The sequence below is a fragment of the Cajanus cajan genome, chromosome 10 (genome assembly GCF_000230855.2).
Source record: "Cajanus cajan strain Asha chromosome 10, NIPB_CcT2T_4, whole genome shotgun sequence".
Taxonomy (NCBI): Eukaryota; Viridiplantae; Streptophyta; class Magnoliopsida; order Fabales; family Fabaceae; genus Cajanus; species Cajanus cajan.
In genome coordinates this window covers 34,972,515-34,989,414 of record NC_138526.1, presented here as the reverse complement: position 1 = coordinate 34,989,414, position 16,900 = coordinate 34,972,515, and the positions used below count along the sequence as shown (strand labels likewise).

Here is a 16,900-nt window from a genome sequence, read left to right as displayed (position 1 = left end):
CTAGATTTTATAAAGTCAAATTGATGAATTTTCATTTACACTTGGACAATTACAACATGTTTTTATTGTGGAAAGAAAGGTCATAATTCTTCAACTTGCTATATTAGAAAGAATTTTAACAATCTAAAGAATATGGTATGGATTCCTAAAGGTTCTTCTGTTATTACTAACATTAAGGACTCAAAGAAAGCTTGGGTACCAAAATCAATTCATTCTTTTTCTTGAAGGACTCCAAAGACCAAACTTGGTACATTGATAGTAAATGTTCCAAGCACGTGATAGGAGACAACAACAAAGGAAAAATACTTGGCATTGGAAGAATTGGTACAAACTTCTCAACCTCCATAGAAATTGTCTTACTTATGAATGGTCTTAAACATAGTTTATCAAGTGTGAGTCAATCATGTGATAAAGGTTTCTCTATATCTTTTGATTCACAAAAATGTCTTGTTGAACATAAAAATAATGAACATGTTATAATTATAAGAAACAAAGCTAGACTAGTTGCTAAAGGATATAATCAAGAAGAAGACATAGATTATGAAGAAACATATGCACTTGTAGCAAGACTAGAAACCATTAGAATGTTAATAGCCTATGCATCTATAATGAATTTCAAACTATATCAAATGGATGTCAAAAGTGCATTTTTAAATGATTTTATTCAAGAAGAAGTATATGTTGAACAACCATCTAGATTTGAAATCTTATAATTTCCAAACCATGTCTTTAAGTTGAAAAAGTTTATATATGGATTAAAACAAGCTCCTAGGGCATGGTATGAAAGACTTAGTAAATTTCTTTTGGAAAAAGAATTTACAAAAGGAAAGGTTGATACAGCATTAATTTATCAAAAGAAAAATGAATGATATTCTTAAAGTGCAAATTTATGTTGATGATTTATTTTTGAAAGTACAAATGATCACTTGTGCAAAGAGTTTTCTAATGATATGCAAGTGACTTTGAAATGTCCATGATGGGCGAGTTAAATTTTTCCTTGGACTTCAATTTGGCTTGATCTTTACCTTTGGATTATTTTGTTATTATATTTTTTTTTTGATGTTCCAAAGGGGGAGAGTAAGGCTAAGGATCACAAAAGGAAAAATACAACACTTATCTTAATCCTCTACTTGACTTTTTGATGTTGCCAAAGGGGGAGAGATAAGACTGCAAAGGAAAAGAAAATGTTTATTTTCTTTCTAACATTACTGTGGGCTAAGTTTGTCTAAAATATTTTGACAAAAATATTCTTGATGCCCAACTTGACACTTATGTTTTAAAAATATAAACATTGATCTCTACAATCTTTTTCAAAACATAAGTACAACTCCTTTTATAAAATAAAAGGAACTTCAATCAATGCTTTACTAAGGAGGAGTTTAAGGGGGAGTGATCGAAATATATTGTTTTATTTTCTTTCCCTTTACAGTGAATTGTCATCATCAAAAAGGGGGAGAATGTGGAAGAAAATATGCACAAAGTTTTGATGATGCCAAAGCATTGAAGAAAATAAAGGTCAAGTTAAAGCAAGCTGATCAAGAAGCAAGATCTCAAGTAATAACTAGATAAGTCTTGACTGCTTAGCTTAGTATGTAAAATGAACTTTTAGAATTTGCAAATTTGACTTGGCCATTAAAATAAGAATTTCAACAAAACCTAAACTTAATACTTTTGAATATAAGAATAAGTTGTTTGAAAAGAAAGAAAAAAAGAGTATTCAAAAGTATTCAAAAGATTAAACAAAAATATTTTTAACTGGAAAATAGAAGCTCTTTATATCTTAAGTTTTCATAAGCCAAAACAAGTGACATGTTTCTGGTAATCGATTACTCCTTGCTGTAGTCGATTACCAGAGAAAGAAAACCTTTCAAAATGTTAAAATGCTCTCTGGTAATCGATTACCACTGACTGTAATCGATTACCAGAAGAGAAATTTTCAAAATTCGAATTTGAACTATACAACGTTTCAAACATTTTGAACTTAAACTGTTGTAATTGATTACCAAGTACTGTAATCGATTACCAGAGCCTATTTTCTGAAAAATTATAGAGAGTTACAACTCTTCATGAAAAGACATAACTCAAGATACAATTGTCTATAAATACCTATAATTTTTCAGAGAAAGGTGACGAACTCTATTGTGAAAATCATTTACAAAAACTACTTGGCCAAAAATCATTTGCAAACAATTATCTAAAGAGTTCATCAAGTTCTTAGAAAGTGTAATATCTACTCTTTAAAGAGAGTCATTCTGTAATACCCTGTTGATCTGTTGATCTGTAAAGGAGAAAGGGTTTTTCTCCTTGTTGGTGTTTGAATCTCAACACAAGGAAAGGGAGTTCCGAGGTGTTGGAGGATTCATTTTCTTGTAAGGTTTACAAGAGTAGTGGAATTCTCAAGTGGGAGACTTGAGGACTGGATGTAAGCAGGATTGGCCGAACCAGTATAAAATCAAGTTTACAATTCTTCTTCCCTACACTTTTATTTATTTGTTATTTAATTATGTTTGAGTTGTTCTTCATCATCATTCTTTACATGCAAATTTGTCTAAGGAAATAAAGTGATAAGAAAGTAATTGGAAAAGGTTTTATAAGAGGAAAATTTAGAAAACTTAATTCACCCCCCCTCTTAAGTTATACGAGGCTAAGGGACTAACAAACCTAAAGAGGAATCTCACAAGTCACATGTGTGGTAAATGATATATTTTCAAAAACAAATATCACATATCATTTAAATGTCTTTCTACCATAGGGATCTACCCTAAATCCTAAAAAAACTAATAAAACCAAAAATAATTTATAGAAGAAATAAGATAAAAGCCACAAAAACCAATCACCTATGTTAATTTCAATTTTTGAGATGTGAATGTTGAAAATAAGTTATATTCAGACAAACAACTCAAATATAATACTTATGAAAAAAAGAATAAGATGGTAGAATAAATGAAGTTTGTCCCATAAGTTAATAATTCAATTATACACTTAACTTTTATATATATAAAGTCTCCCACCTCTTATTTTAGCAAATATTAGATACAGTGAAACATGAAAAAAAAATATTTGTTAATGTTTATAGTTCTCACCTGAGATCGGTCTAAGGATGACTTCTCGAATGAGACCGGTGGGCCTCTTTTGCTCTGCGGATTCGTCACTCCAGGATGGGGTGGGTACCTGCAAAAGAGAGTCTAATGCTTAAGTTAATCTTTATAGGTGTGTAAGTCTCATATATATAATGCACGTACCTCGATATGAATTAGGGTTTTTCCCTTGAGTGAGGGTGGGGTTGGTTATGATATATGATAAGATCGTGGCCTATCAGTTTATCTTATCAGTTGGAGAACGATCCGATTTGATAAGCTGACGTGGTCTACCTACATCAATATCGAGGTGGGCCCTTGAAACCGATGTGGGTAGTAGACTAGCCCCCCGAGCTCTGAAGGCTAGGAGCCAAAAAGTTAGTGCCGAGTTCGGGTGAGGGGTCATGACTGGCCCTAATACGGATATGGGTAGTACACTAACCCCTCAGACTCTATACGCCGAGTTTGGCGAGAGAGTCTTCTTAAAGAATCTTTTGAAGCGTCACGGGTTGGAGCTCGCGTGTGTCTGACATTAAGTTGCGTTCCTTGGTTTTCGAAATGGCACACCCCCTCACAGCGAAAGGCGCGCCTTTTAATGATCATTTAGGGCCATTAATGAGGGGCTGCAACCCGTCATTATGAGGCTTATTTAAGAGGGTTATGTTTCTGACAATTCTTGTCGTGTAATAACTCTTAACATTCCTGTTCTCGCATTTTCTCATTTTGACCCTTTGGCTCATATTACCATTTTTCTGTGTTTGCGTTTGTGTGCTCTCTTAGTTCCGATTGTCCTTGTGTTCTTCGTTGCCGTCGCTGTTGGCTTGTCTTAGTGCGATCAGGTACCATTCCTTCGCCTGTTTCGTTCATTTGCTTGGTATTTCTGTGTCATGGTTAAGGGGGTGGTAAGGAGTTAGGTTCTTTCGCTGCCCGCGTCCGCCCCAGGTCTCCGGTGGCCTCTGGTTCCAGCATTTGGCCAAGGGTAAATTTTTGTATATATGATCTAAGAGATATGAACTTTCAATCTAACAGTTGGATTTTCAAAATTCACATTTAATATAAAGTTATTGAACGGGTGTAATATTTAGTAAAAGTTACACCAGTGTTATTATAAGCCTCCTCATATATATATATATATATATATATATATATATATATATATATATATATAGTTTCCTTTTAGTCAAGACCTTCTCTTTTTTAAACAAAGAATTCAATTTTCAAAGTGAAAAAAAAGTTGGGTAATGAAAAAAAAAACTCACCTTAACCTCATGCAATTCTTCGAGATTTTTCACCTGTCAAAAAAAAAAAGGAATGAAAAAATAGTGACATCATGAGAAGAGAAAGATGAAGACAAACTCTTAGATAAGTTTTCCTCACAACCTTGCTCTCAGCATTTTTGGAAACAAACCACATGAAATTTAAAATTTAAAAATTGTGATAATTCTTTCACATACTTTCTCATATCATATCAAGCCAAATATTTAGATGACATTTCTACCTAGAAGCGGGCATCAAACACCATCCTAAGCAAATCATCATCACATCCTTAACACCAAGAGCCCTCAACTTCTCATAATTCCTCACCTCCTTCCCATAAAAAAGAAGTTGTTGTTGCTGAAGAGACGCACTTGTCTTCTCAAAAGCAATAGTTCAACATCAAACAAACACAATAAGAAATCCAATCACATAAACATCACACCAAGCATTAACAAAAGGGACACGCAAATTGAATCAAATAAGATCCATAATCTCATGCTTGAAGATGAAACTCATTCCCATGATAGAGAACGCTTCCTCCTATCTAAGCTTCCCATGTCAACTTGTAAAGCCTCACAAAGACACAAGTCACCATGGGAAGATCAAAAACCCCATGTGTGGCACCAAACCCTAGCACCACTTCACATTTCCTTGCACCACTTGAGGTTCTAATGAGAATGCCCACAGGATTTTTTCCCTTACACTACCCAAAACTTTTTAAAAAAATGTATCCTACAAATGAAATAATGATAATGCAAAGCTACCGTCACACTTCGCGATGTGGTTTTCAACTCGTTAGTCAAAATCATATGCTTCCAACTCCCCAACCACGACATTCCACGAAACTTAGGGCCACTAATGGAATCTCTTGAGTGCCTTTGACAAAGCAAGGGTTAACAATGACACTAGCAAAGAAGCTGTGGAGATTCATACCATGCAAGGGAGGAGGATGAAAAAGGGAGTGAGCTAAACAATCTGCCTTTCTCAAACTCATATTTCTCATAAAATAATGGAAAACAATATAAAAGGAGTAAAGAAATCTCTGATAAAATCTTTGTGAAGCACAAAAACCGTGTACAAAAGAGAAAAGTGGAGAAAAGCCATTAACACTTACTTTAATATTTTTCATCATCGAAAATACCCCTTGAGAAAATAGAAAATTTTAGTTAAACCTATGAGTAGTAAACTATAGTAACTTTAAAAACTCTTGATTGTATGTTGTATTTGATTCTAAAGAGGAAATTTATGCTTTTTATAAGAAATATGCTTATGAAGTTAGATTTGTGATTCGAAAAATTAGCGCAAAAACAATGGGTAAAGTTAGGTATTACTCACTTGCATGTTCCAATGGAGGTAAATATGTCTGTAAGACAAGTTCTTCTAAGCAAAGTTTGTCAAGCAAAAAATTTTGTGATCATTGCAAGTGGAAAATGTACCATTTCTTCAACTAATCTAGAGCATAATCATGCTTTAAGTCCAAAAAAATTCATGATTTCAAAGGTTTCATAAGAAGATGGATAGTTATTCAAAAAGAAGAGTTGAGTTAAATGATTTTGCAGGAATTCCACCAAACAAAAATTTTCATTCATTGGTTGTTGAGGCTAAAGGGTATGAGAACATACAATTTGGTGAAAAAGATTGTAGGAATTATATTGCAAAGGTGAGACAACTAAGGCTTGGAGTTGGAGATGCCAAAGCACTTTATAACTACTTCATTCGTATGCAAAGAAAAAATTCAATTTTTTTTCTATATCATTGATATGGACGGTGAAGGTCATTTTACGAACTATTTTTTTGGGCGAATGTAAGATCTAGAGCAACTTATGACTCATTTGGGGATTTTGTACCATTTGATAACACATATTTGACTAATAGATATAATATGCCTTTTCCCTTTTGTTGGAGTGAACCACCATGGACAATCAATCTTGTTTGGGTATGGTTTACTATCGAGGGAAGACATAAATACATACATATGGTTGTTTATCGAGGGATGAAATAGATACATACGTATGGTTGTTTAAATCATGGTTGAAATGCATGCATGGAAAAACTCCAAAAGCAATAATTACATATCAATGTCAATTTATTCAAGCAACACTGACAAGTATTTCTTCAATCTCATTATTGTTTTAGCTTTTGGCATATTATGAAGAAGGTACCTTAGAAATTAGGTGAGTTGGCTCTAAAAAGAAATAAAGAAAACCTTAAAAGCCATTGTGTATGATTTTATGGAGCTAAATGACTTTATTGTTGGTTGGAAAAGAATGATTAAGGATTTTAATCTTTAAGAAAATGAATGGTTAAGCTCCTTATTTTTTGACCGTGGTCATTAGGTGCCAATATATGTTAAATCAATATTTTGGACAAGAATGCCTACAACTCAAAGAAGTGAAAGTATGAATGCATTTTTTTGATGGATATGTTAACTCAAAAATCTCACTAGCGTAATTTGTTAAGGAATATGATAGCGCATTAAAAAGCATGGTGAAAAAAGAAAATAAAGTTGATTTTGATTCACTTAGCTCATCTTTTCAATTGATAACAAGTTGCTACTTTGAAAAATAACTTCAAGAGACCTATACCAATGCGATTTTAAGTTGTTTGGAATTGTGCAATATGCTTTTTTGCAATTTCACATTGTTAAAAGTTGATGGTCCAATATAAATCTTTTTATCTATATAAGTATATATATATATATATATATATATATATATATATTTAGTGTCATTGATATTAAAGAAGGAAAGGATCGATACCACAAAAAAAAAAGATTTGCATACATAGTGAAATATAATGATGTGGAGTGTGATCTTCAATGTTCTTGTCATTTGTTCGAATTTAGGGGAATACTTTGTAGGCATATAACAAAGATCTTAATTGAAAAAAATGTGAAAGAAATCCCTTCTTGTTACATTTTAACTCGGTGGAGAAAAGATGTAAAGCATAGACATTATCATGTGCTAAGTTGTTATGATTAGTGACCAAGGTGTGGAATTTGATAAGTCTTGTGCCAACTTTTATGAGGCTGCACATTTAGCCAATTCAAGAAGAAAGTATGATTTTTTTTATGGAATGGATAGATAAAGCAGAGGAAAAGCTTAAGGATGATATGGGTTGGGATAGTAATAAACAAATTACTCTACCAAGTATTGATCATGTAATAGAATCAAGTGAAAAGATATTATCTCCTTTACAATTGTGCGTAGCAAAGGTTGTTCACCATCCAAGATAAAGGAATCCAAAATGGAGAAAATAATAAAGAGAAAAAAAAGGAAAATATCAAATATTTTTTTTGTATGGGATATTTGAATACAATAATTTATTTATATCATATAAAATTACAATTCTAAGGAGAAAAAAAGACATTTAACAAGATCACACAAGTTTACCATATTCAAACATGACTAGTGAAATGGTAATACATATCATGCAATTTATTTATTTTGATATGAATTGAGAGATTTGTTTTCTTGCTCATAGCATCTTATTTCTTTAATAGGCTACCCCTACTCATTATATGGCAACTCAACATGACACTTGGGAAAATTCCATATTTTCTGAACCATCACAGGTTTATCATACAAGTGTTCTTGTATTTTATTTATATAATTGCTTACTAAGTGGATGCTTAGCTAACTTTTAATGTTATAATAAAAGTATCAAGAATTTGGGATAATGTCCACTAGTGATAGAAGCTTTGATCTCAATCACTAAAAATATAGTAGCAGGTAAAACTAATTTATACAGACCACATTTGTTAAAAGAAGCAAGGCTTTAAAATATGACTTGTTTTTATTTATGAGTTTGTGGAATTACAATACAGGTTTGTTGTTTTTGAGAACTTTGTTGTGAAGGGTACAATGTGAGAAACTTGACACGTACATAGGAGCCATGGTCAAAAATCATCTTGGATTAATTTTTTGTTGTAACTAACTTTTGTTTTCAGAAGGCTTAATCCAATTTAGATTTTGAAGAATTGTCATTTGATTTTGTCCTTTTAGATATTTGTTTCTCTTGTAATTTATATATAAAACTCTGATGTATGCCTCCAATATAGTATGCATAATGGATGTTTTGAGAAGGCTTAATCCACTTTAGTCCTAACCTAGATTCAACCTCAGTTATTATTGCTGTTGTAGATGAAATTAATGATGACTTGTATTACTTTCACTACTAGAAAAGTGTCATTTTCTTACAAATTTTTCTACAAAAAAATATTCGCAATTTTTTTTTACGAATTTTCTTACAATAATAATTTCACAAATTTTTTTACGAATTTATTTACAAAAGATAATTTATAGATATTTCTTAAAAAAAATTTATGAAAAATAATCTACAAATTTTTTTACAAATTTTACTACAATTTTAAATAGTAATTGCTAGTCCCATTATTGGAGGGTGAACGTTTTGTCCTACATAGGAAGAAGATGGTCAAATCACCTTGTGAACCTACGAATGAACGGGAGTGGCATGGAAAAAACAAAAAGTAACTTTAAAAAGAGACTAAATTATAAAATGTTTTCTATAATACTCCCTCCATTTTTTTTTCGTAGTCATTTAAGGTTTTGCACGGAACTTAAGGAAATCATTGATATTTTAGTTTTTAAAAATATTTATTACTTACTTTCCTATTTTACCCTTTATTTTTTTTTTTGCATTTTTGAGACTGTTGAACTGCAATCTACTCCATTAATTATTAATGCATTAATTACACGTGAACTGTAACCTACTGTATTTAATTATATCTGTCCATGAATTAATGGTTATATTGTTTTTTATAGTATTTTATTGGGAACATATTGCTCTTATAAATGCACATTAACTTTATATGGGTAGTTGGAGAAAAAGTAAGTAAACATTAAAAATAAATACACACATTGTTCAGTAAACATGTATTAATTATCAAGGGTAAAAATGAAAAAAAAAATTAATAAGTCATTAATTTTAGTAAAATGACAATGAAAAAAAAAACAACAAATTTTGACAAAACAACTATGAAAAAAAAACGGAGGAAGTAAATTAAATAAATATTTTATTATAAAATTATTGACAAGTGTAACTCTTGGTCGGAGAATATTTTAGACACATGCGTCTAGAGGACATAGTATTTCTCTTCTTTAAACTAAAAAGAAAATGGTTATAAAACATTATTTTCTAAATAAATAGATGAGAATTGCTTCTTAAAAAATAATTAAATTAAATTAAATTATCGTTGGATGTAATTTTGTTAAAATAATTAGGTCTTTACAGTTTAAAATACACTTAAAAACATGTTTATACTTTAAAAATATCACTTAATAATGTTGGTAAATTTTTATTAATTTATGCTGATTAAGTATTGCTATATAATAATTTACCTAATTAATTATTTTTTATTTTATTTATTTTAAATGTTTTTAATTAAATCCCTGATTTTAATATGTTAATTATACTAAAATTTCCTTTCACGTTTATATTTAAGTTATATTTCATTTTAGGGTTTAAATGTAAATTGAAAAATATTAGAGTTCAAAAACTGAAATATATAATTTAAATATAAATGTTAAAGGAAGTTTTTATGTAATAATTAACATATTAAACTAAGAAATTTGGTGCAACCGTATAGAAGTGGTTAATGTATTAAATTTAAGGTTAAATTATTTAGAATTTAGGATTAAATTATTTGAGCAGCATACAATTATTATAAAAAATAATCAATAGTCAAATTTAAATTAATTCTAGATTAAGACAGATTAGCCTAAGACACATTATTAGAAAAGTGTTATTTTCCTGCAAAAAAATATTTGTAGAAATTTTTTGTCAATTTATTTGCAAAAAATAATTTACAGATATTTCTTACAAATTTGGCTACAATTTCGATAATCATAGAAATTTTTTTTCATGGTAAAAATTTGCAGAAAATATTAAAAAAATTTTATTTTGTTTCTTGCAGATTTTCTTGTAAAAATAAATTCCCATGTTTACTAAATGGTCGAAAAATTTTGCAAGTAACTTTTCCTGCAGATTTTCCTTCAAATTTTAATCCGCAGGAAAAATAAAAAATATTTAAATTTATAAGTTTAATATTTTAAAAAAACTTCAAGTCCAACATCGATTAAAAATAAACACAATTAAATAGTATATAATGAGGCAACACTTATCTTACAAGTTGATTTATATGGTTGAGTGTTAGGTTTATAATCTACAATCTTAGAATTTAAAAGATTATGTATCACATGTTGGAGGCATGGAAATAAATGCTTCGGATGAATTCATTGTAAGAATTTGAAAGTTGAAGAATTATTGATAAAATTTATAGTAATTTCTTTAATTTTTTCCGTAAAAAATATTCCTACAGAATTTCTTGCAAAAAATTCGTAGGAAACTTTCCTGCGAATTTTTTTTGCAAGAAATTTTCCTGTAATTTTTTTGCAAGAAAGTTTCCTGCAAATTTTTTTTGCAAGAAATTTCGCAGGAATATTTCCTGCAAATTTTAAAATTCGCAAAAGTATATTATCCACGAAGGTATTACCTGCAGATAAAATTTCGCAGAAAAATTTGTAGGAACAACATTTCCTGCGAATTTTTCATAAAAATTCGCAGGAAAAGTCGCATGTATTAAGAAAAATTCTAGTAGTAACAATTTTAAAATACTAGTGCGAAAGAAAAAAAAAAGTAACATTTTAAAATTAGAGATAATATTAGAAACATTTAAAATAAATGAAAATTAAAAGGTAACTAATTACCATATTAAAAATTAATTACTATGTCATAATATTTGGTTAGCATAAACTAACGGAATTTTAACAACATTAGCTGATGAAAAGATTTAACTACAAGATTTTTAAACTATAAGGATATTTTTAGAGTGTGTTGAAAAATAGAGGCCTAATTAAAAATTTGACAAGATTATAAAGATCAATAGATTAATTTAACCTAAATTTTTTTAAAAAAATAAAATTTAGATAAATACATAAAAAATACTTATTTTATTAAAAATATGTTTTTTTATTTGAAGATGAATAAAATCTCAATTGCATTCTTAAAAGTGTATACTTTAATCTTTAAAGTATAAAAAATAAAGAAAAAAAGTTTTTATAAGTTTAAAACATTACTAACTTTAATCCAAAATTGGAAAAAAGTATGTGACTAAAATAATAATATCAACACATATTTATACAGTTATCTCAATCTGTCACTTTTAAATATATTATTGATAAACTGATAGACTAAAACAAGATTTTTAAGAATTATAAGACTAAAAATAAAAATTTTAAATTTGAAGGATCAAAAATAAAATTATCTTAAATTTAAGAGATTAAAAACATATTTAAACTTAAAATATAATTATAAAAATTTAAAATTTCTCCAACAAAGCATTGGACAGGGGCATGTCACACCATAGACGACACCACTTTCTTTTCTCATGTGAGCTACAACCTACAAATAGGGAGGGATCTTTAAATGGGAAATTGAAAAACAAAAATAATTATTTTCAGAGCATCTATAATGGAAGTTATTTATAAGTAATTCTCATGGGTCTCACTCTGCCACATCACTCATAAGCAACTCATATTACATTTTTACAATTTTTGCTTCAGTAGAAATTACTTATAAACATCTATACTTTTTGAAAACTCAAACTACACTTTTCAACAATCCATCATACTACACTTTCTTTGATAGATTATAAAAAATTTAATTATTATGAATAATATATAAATATAAATAAAAGAATAAAAAAATCACACAATTATTATAATACGTTAAGAAATATTAAATATTAAAAAAATGAGAAAGATTTAAGTAATACCAGTATAGTTTTTACTAAGTGTTACACCGCTCAATAACTTTATATTAATCGTAAATTTTGAAAATCTAACTGTTAAATTAAAAGTCCATATATTTTATATAATAAAAAGAAACACAATAATAACAATAAAAAGAAACACGATAGTAAAAAGAAATTACATAATACGAGCTCCACTTCGCCATCCCCTTTGTCGGTGCCGTTCTCAACATCATCATCACCCGCCTAGACGTGCGCACCGTCTTCATCATCCTCGATCACGCAAACTCCATGGTTGTGTTCGTGGACTGTGCCTCATGCGATCTCACCCTCCGAGCCCCATCCCTCTTCTTTGAAAACACTAAACACCCATCGAAGATGAGGGAAAGACAGGTAGTCAAAAGTAGGAAGCATAGGAAGCAACAGTAAGAGCAAGAGCAGTCCCCAAAGCAACTAGTTGAAGTGGGAATAGTCAACAAAACCTCCCCCGATAACGTAATTAACCAAATCAAAAAGGAAATATTTTTTTCATTTAAAATTAAATTAGATTACCATAATATCTTTTATACAAATTAATCAAATTAAAAAATAAATAAGTGATTTTTTTATTCTAAAATTTTAGTATAAATTACTAATATATTCCCATTAAAAAATAGATAAAAGTATATTAACATTCTTATATATATATATTAGTAAAGTGCGAGTTACAATTTAAATTTAAGTATCTAAATATCCAATAGAAAAAAGGGATCGAAGTTACTACCTCAATATATACGAACATTATTTTCAAATACAAGTATGTTTACAATATTATAGAATCATACCTATTATTATCCCTAATTACGTAATAATCATATTGTTACAGGTTATTCTCTTAATAAAATGAGTGTTGAAGTACTTTCATATTATATATATGGGTATGTTTATTCATTCAGTTTTTTTAATAAAAAAATACAATATTAAGAAGAAGAAAAAATGAGCTGAAGTAGTCGGACGTATATTCACGTATTGCTAGAGATTCATATGTATATTTTTATTCAATTACGAGATTAACAGTTCATTTAATACAGCTTATCATTTATATATAGCCTTATATTAATTCATCCAAATCTAAATACAAGTAAAATTTTTTATCATAAATGATAATCAAAATAAAAAGAATCCTAATTAATTTTTATTTAATAATATTATTTCCAAAATACTTTTTATTTTATATTATATTTCTAATATATTTTTTTTTATCAAATTTAATTAAAAAAATAATGTACAGAAAATTATTTCCAATTGAATTTAATAAAAATTACTATGGTTTAATTATTATATAAATTAATTACTTTTACTTATATTAACAAGGGCATGTGGACCTAGACTCCTAGTATACTTATAATTAATCTCCGTGTTAAAATATAATGTTTGACCAACTTAGACTATCTTCATGAAAAAAATTAAAAAAAAATACTGTAGAATCCAAACACGGTTTACTAAGAGGTTTGAAGATGTTTTTGTTTTGAAGAGTCATACTTGTGGATTCAATAAAAACATATAGATAATGCTCATTAATTCACACGCCTTTTAAGTTCTAACTACCATCGGTGTCTCTTGAGTTCAGTGGTAATTAACTTAACTAATTATACAGGCACTGTAGTGGAATCCAAACAGTCATGATCTTTAATCTACTCCTCGCGAATCCTCACCATCTCTCCATCCAAATAAATAGCTGAAATTCTCACTTGTCTAAACCCTACACAGCCTAACATTTCACATTTTCATGGCTTCACATTTTGCAATTTGAGACCCAAAGTAGGGTTTACAACATGTTCAAACATTGATGATTTAATTTTTAGATTACTTTATATATATACTTTATTGTTTGTGTATAGCTAGCTAATTGTTTTCGATTTTTTGCAGGAATTCCAAGCAAAGATGGACGCAAATAGAGGGAGTGATATTAAAAAGAGGAGAAAATCCAATAAAGAAGGTCAAGATATAATCAGCAACCTACCCAACTTCATTGTTGGTCGCATTCTCTCTTTTCTTCCAACTAAAGAAGCAGTTCGTACTAGAATTTTATCCAAGAGATGGATATACCTCTGGACATTCATCACCATGCTGGAATTTGAGGATAGAAAAAAATACTCTTGGCAAAAGATAAGAAAAAGTGACTTTCAAAACTTTGTTTATATGATACTACGTCTCATTACTTCAAGCATCCAAACTTTCTCTCTTACCCTTTATGAGAGTCATTCTTCTTACCATGTTAACAAGTGGATACATGATATTTTGAATCGGAGAGTCAAAGAGATTTATATCCATTCAAGTAAAAAATACAAATTTTTATCGCATTCCCTTTTGGAAACCATGTCCTTAGAGATATTGGTGCTGAAGATGAATGGTTGTGATATAAGAGTTCCCACTATTGTTTCACTTTCATACCTCACTGTCCTCGAACTATCTGGAATCACGTTTACCTGCAAAACTTTTAATGACTCGGAAAAGCTGATTAACCTCCCAGTTCTTAGAAAATATGAGGCAGAAAATTGTTCTTGGTTAAACGTAAAGGGTGGTGTTACTTTTGAAGTGCCTCTACTTGAAGTGCTTTTGATAAAGCACACACTTGTGTCGAAACCCCATGAGTCGCACACTGTGGTTAAGTTTTGTGCCCCTCGTCTTAATGATTTCACTTATAGTGATTTTGTGTTACGATACACCGTTTTGTTAGATTTAGACTTATCTACAGCACGAATTGTTGCTGCGAATATTCATCTGATCAAGTTGAGCGAAGACAGCGAGGAAAACATGGCCACTTTTGCTTGTGAAGTTCTGAAACAATTTAATAACAATGTCGAACGTTTAAAGCTTGAGGTTTCGAAGGTATATATGCTTTATTTCATTGCTCTTGGTTTGCAATGATATTTAATAATGATATGAATATATTTCCTTGTTGGTTAAAAATATAGGAACATTTTACTTTGCTATTGCTATATCGATTGTCTTCTGTTATTTTATGAGTGTTTGTTTGTCGGATTTTGTAGAACATGTATGATTATCATCTATCTCCCGTCCGTGTTCCTGCTTTGACCGATCTTGATGATTTTGGAATGTTGAATCGTCTGGAGCTTGTTCGTGAAGTTACTGGTGAAGTTTTGTTGGACTTTCTTCAAAAGTCACCATTTCTTGAGACCCTTGTAATTTTTAAGGTTGGTAATATTGATTGAATGTAGCAAATCGATGTACTAGTTTCGGCGTAGTAGAAAGTGTTGTATTATTATTTATAAGATCCTAATGTATAAATTAACATTAAAAAAACTTATTTTTTATTGTAATTTTGACTGGTCAAGAAAAAATTAGTTTAAGATCACATAATACATAAATTTTGGTATAGTGATTAATTATGTGATCTCAAGTTTGTCTTTACTCGATAACTTTAAAATAATGCGTGAGCCATGTTTAATACATTAAGAAAATTAAATATTATGTATAAATTGTTAACTATATCCTCCCAAAAGAAACTTGTGATAACTACTGTTTTTTTTTTTTAATTTAATTATAATGTTTTAATTTATGTGTGTTATGTTATTTGATTCCTTGTGATACAATTTAACTAATTATTTTTGTTGAACACCAGGTAGTTGAATTTGACGAAGAGTTCTCGAACCCTGATAACGTGCCATTTTGTTTTATATCTAACCTTGAAGTGCTAAAACTTGGACATTTTGATGGTAATGAGCAAGAACTACGTTTCATCAAATTTGTAATGGAAAATGCTCTAGTCTTGAAGAGAGCTAGTTTCTCAGCTGTTAGGTCTCTGCACATTGCCCAGGTGAAATTTGAAGAAGTGAAGAAGAAGATATCATCTTTTAAGAGAAGTGTTAGATTTGAGTTTATAGATTTTTTATTAATTTAAAGTTTCAATTTTCATTTATTATTTTTTTCTTGTGTTTTTACGAAATAGCAGGCATTTTCTTTTGTGTTTTGCAGTTGGAGGCAATTTTTTAGGTAAAGTCTGCGATGTCAATTATTGCTTATTGTGTATCTCATACTTATGCTCTTAGTGCATAAGTTTATCTAGTACTGAATTTTTTTAAAATCTTATTACTATATAAGTCGTACTTATTTATAAAAAATATATTTTACTATAATATTGTTTTTGTGACTTGAAATTGTGTACATTTAATTTTTAATGCTACATACATAAACATTTATATATATATATATAATAAGACACTAATAAAAAAAATATTATTTATACTAGGAAATATTTTATATAATAACTAATTTTGATATTTACATTTTATTAATCATCGTACCTTTAAGTTATAAAAAAAATTTAAAAAATTATAAACTTTTAGTAACTACAATTTTTTTCGCATAAAATCAGAAACTGGAAAAAAAATTCTAGCTAGTTCTATTATCTTTTATCCTATTTTCAAATGAATATTAAAATTTCCTACCTTTTCTAAACAAAGGCAATTGATTTTGTATGTACATTTATTAAGAGGTTTTTGTCTCTCTACTCATCAACTAATTCTAGAAACCAGTGTAGTAGTCTAGTCTCACATGGTTATTTTTTATTTAACTTTACGGTGGGTCGTAAAAGAAATATTTTGACTTTTAAATTATTTTTATAATACGTTCAACTATTTCATTACTATTTTCTCTAAAGATAAATAAAAGTATGATTAAAATAAAAATCATTTTCATCCAAATCGCTTTAAATATTATCTGGTGCTTGTTAATATAAATTATAAATCAGTCATTTAAATAACAAAATAAATATAATGAAATTAATTAAATG

General features: G+C 29.1%; 1 protein-coding gene across 1 annotated transcript; it reads left to right on the top strand.

Moving 5' to 3' along the window:
* Positions 1-3,481: 3,481 nt before the first annotated feature.
* On the top strand, positions 3,482-16,101 carry LOC109788904 (FBD-associated F-box protein At4g10400). The gene is made up of 7 exons (XM_020347769.2): positions 3,482-3,597; positions 3,858-3,916; positions 3,974-4,056; positions 14,014-14,976; positions 15,138-15,302; positions 15,731-15,973; positions 16,084-16,101. The coding sequence occupies exons 1-7, from the start codon at positions 3,482-3,484 to the stop codon at positions 16,099-16,101; spliced, it is 1,647 nt and encodes a 548-aa protein (XP_020203358.2).
* The last annotated feature ends 799 nt before the right edge of the window (positions 16,102-16,900 follow it).

Coding starts and splice junctions, on each gene's coding strand:
- LOC109788904 (XM_020347769.2), top strand. CDS start 3,482: ATGACTGGCCCTAATACGGATATGGGTAGTACACTAACCCCTCAGACT. Junction 4,057..14,013: donor GTTCCAGCATTTGGCCAAGG/GTAAATTTTTGT, acceptor GATTTTTTGCAG/GAATTCCAAGCAAAGATGGA. Junction 14,977..15,137: donor TAAAGCTTGAGGTTTCGAAG/GTATATATGCTT, acceptor CGGATTTTGTAG/AACATGTATGATTATCATCT.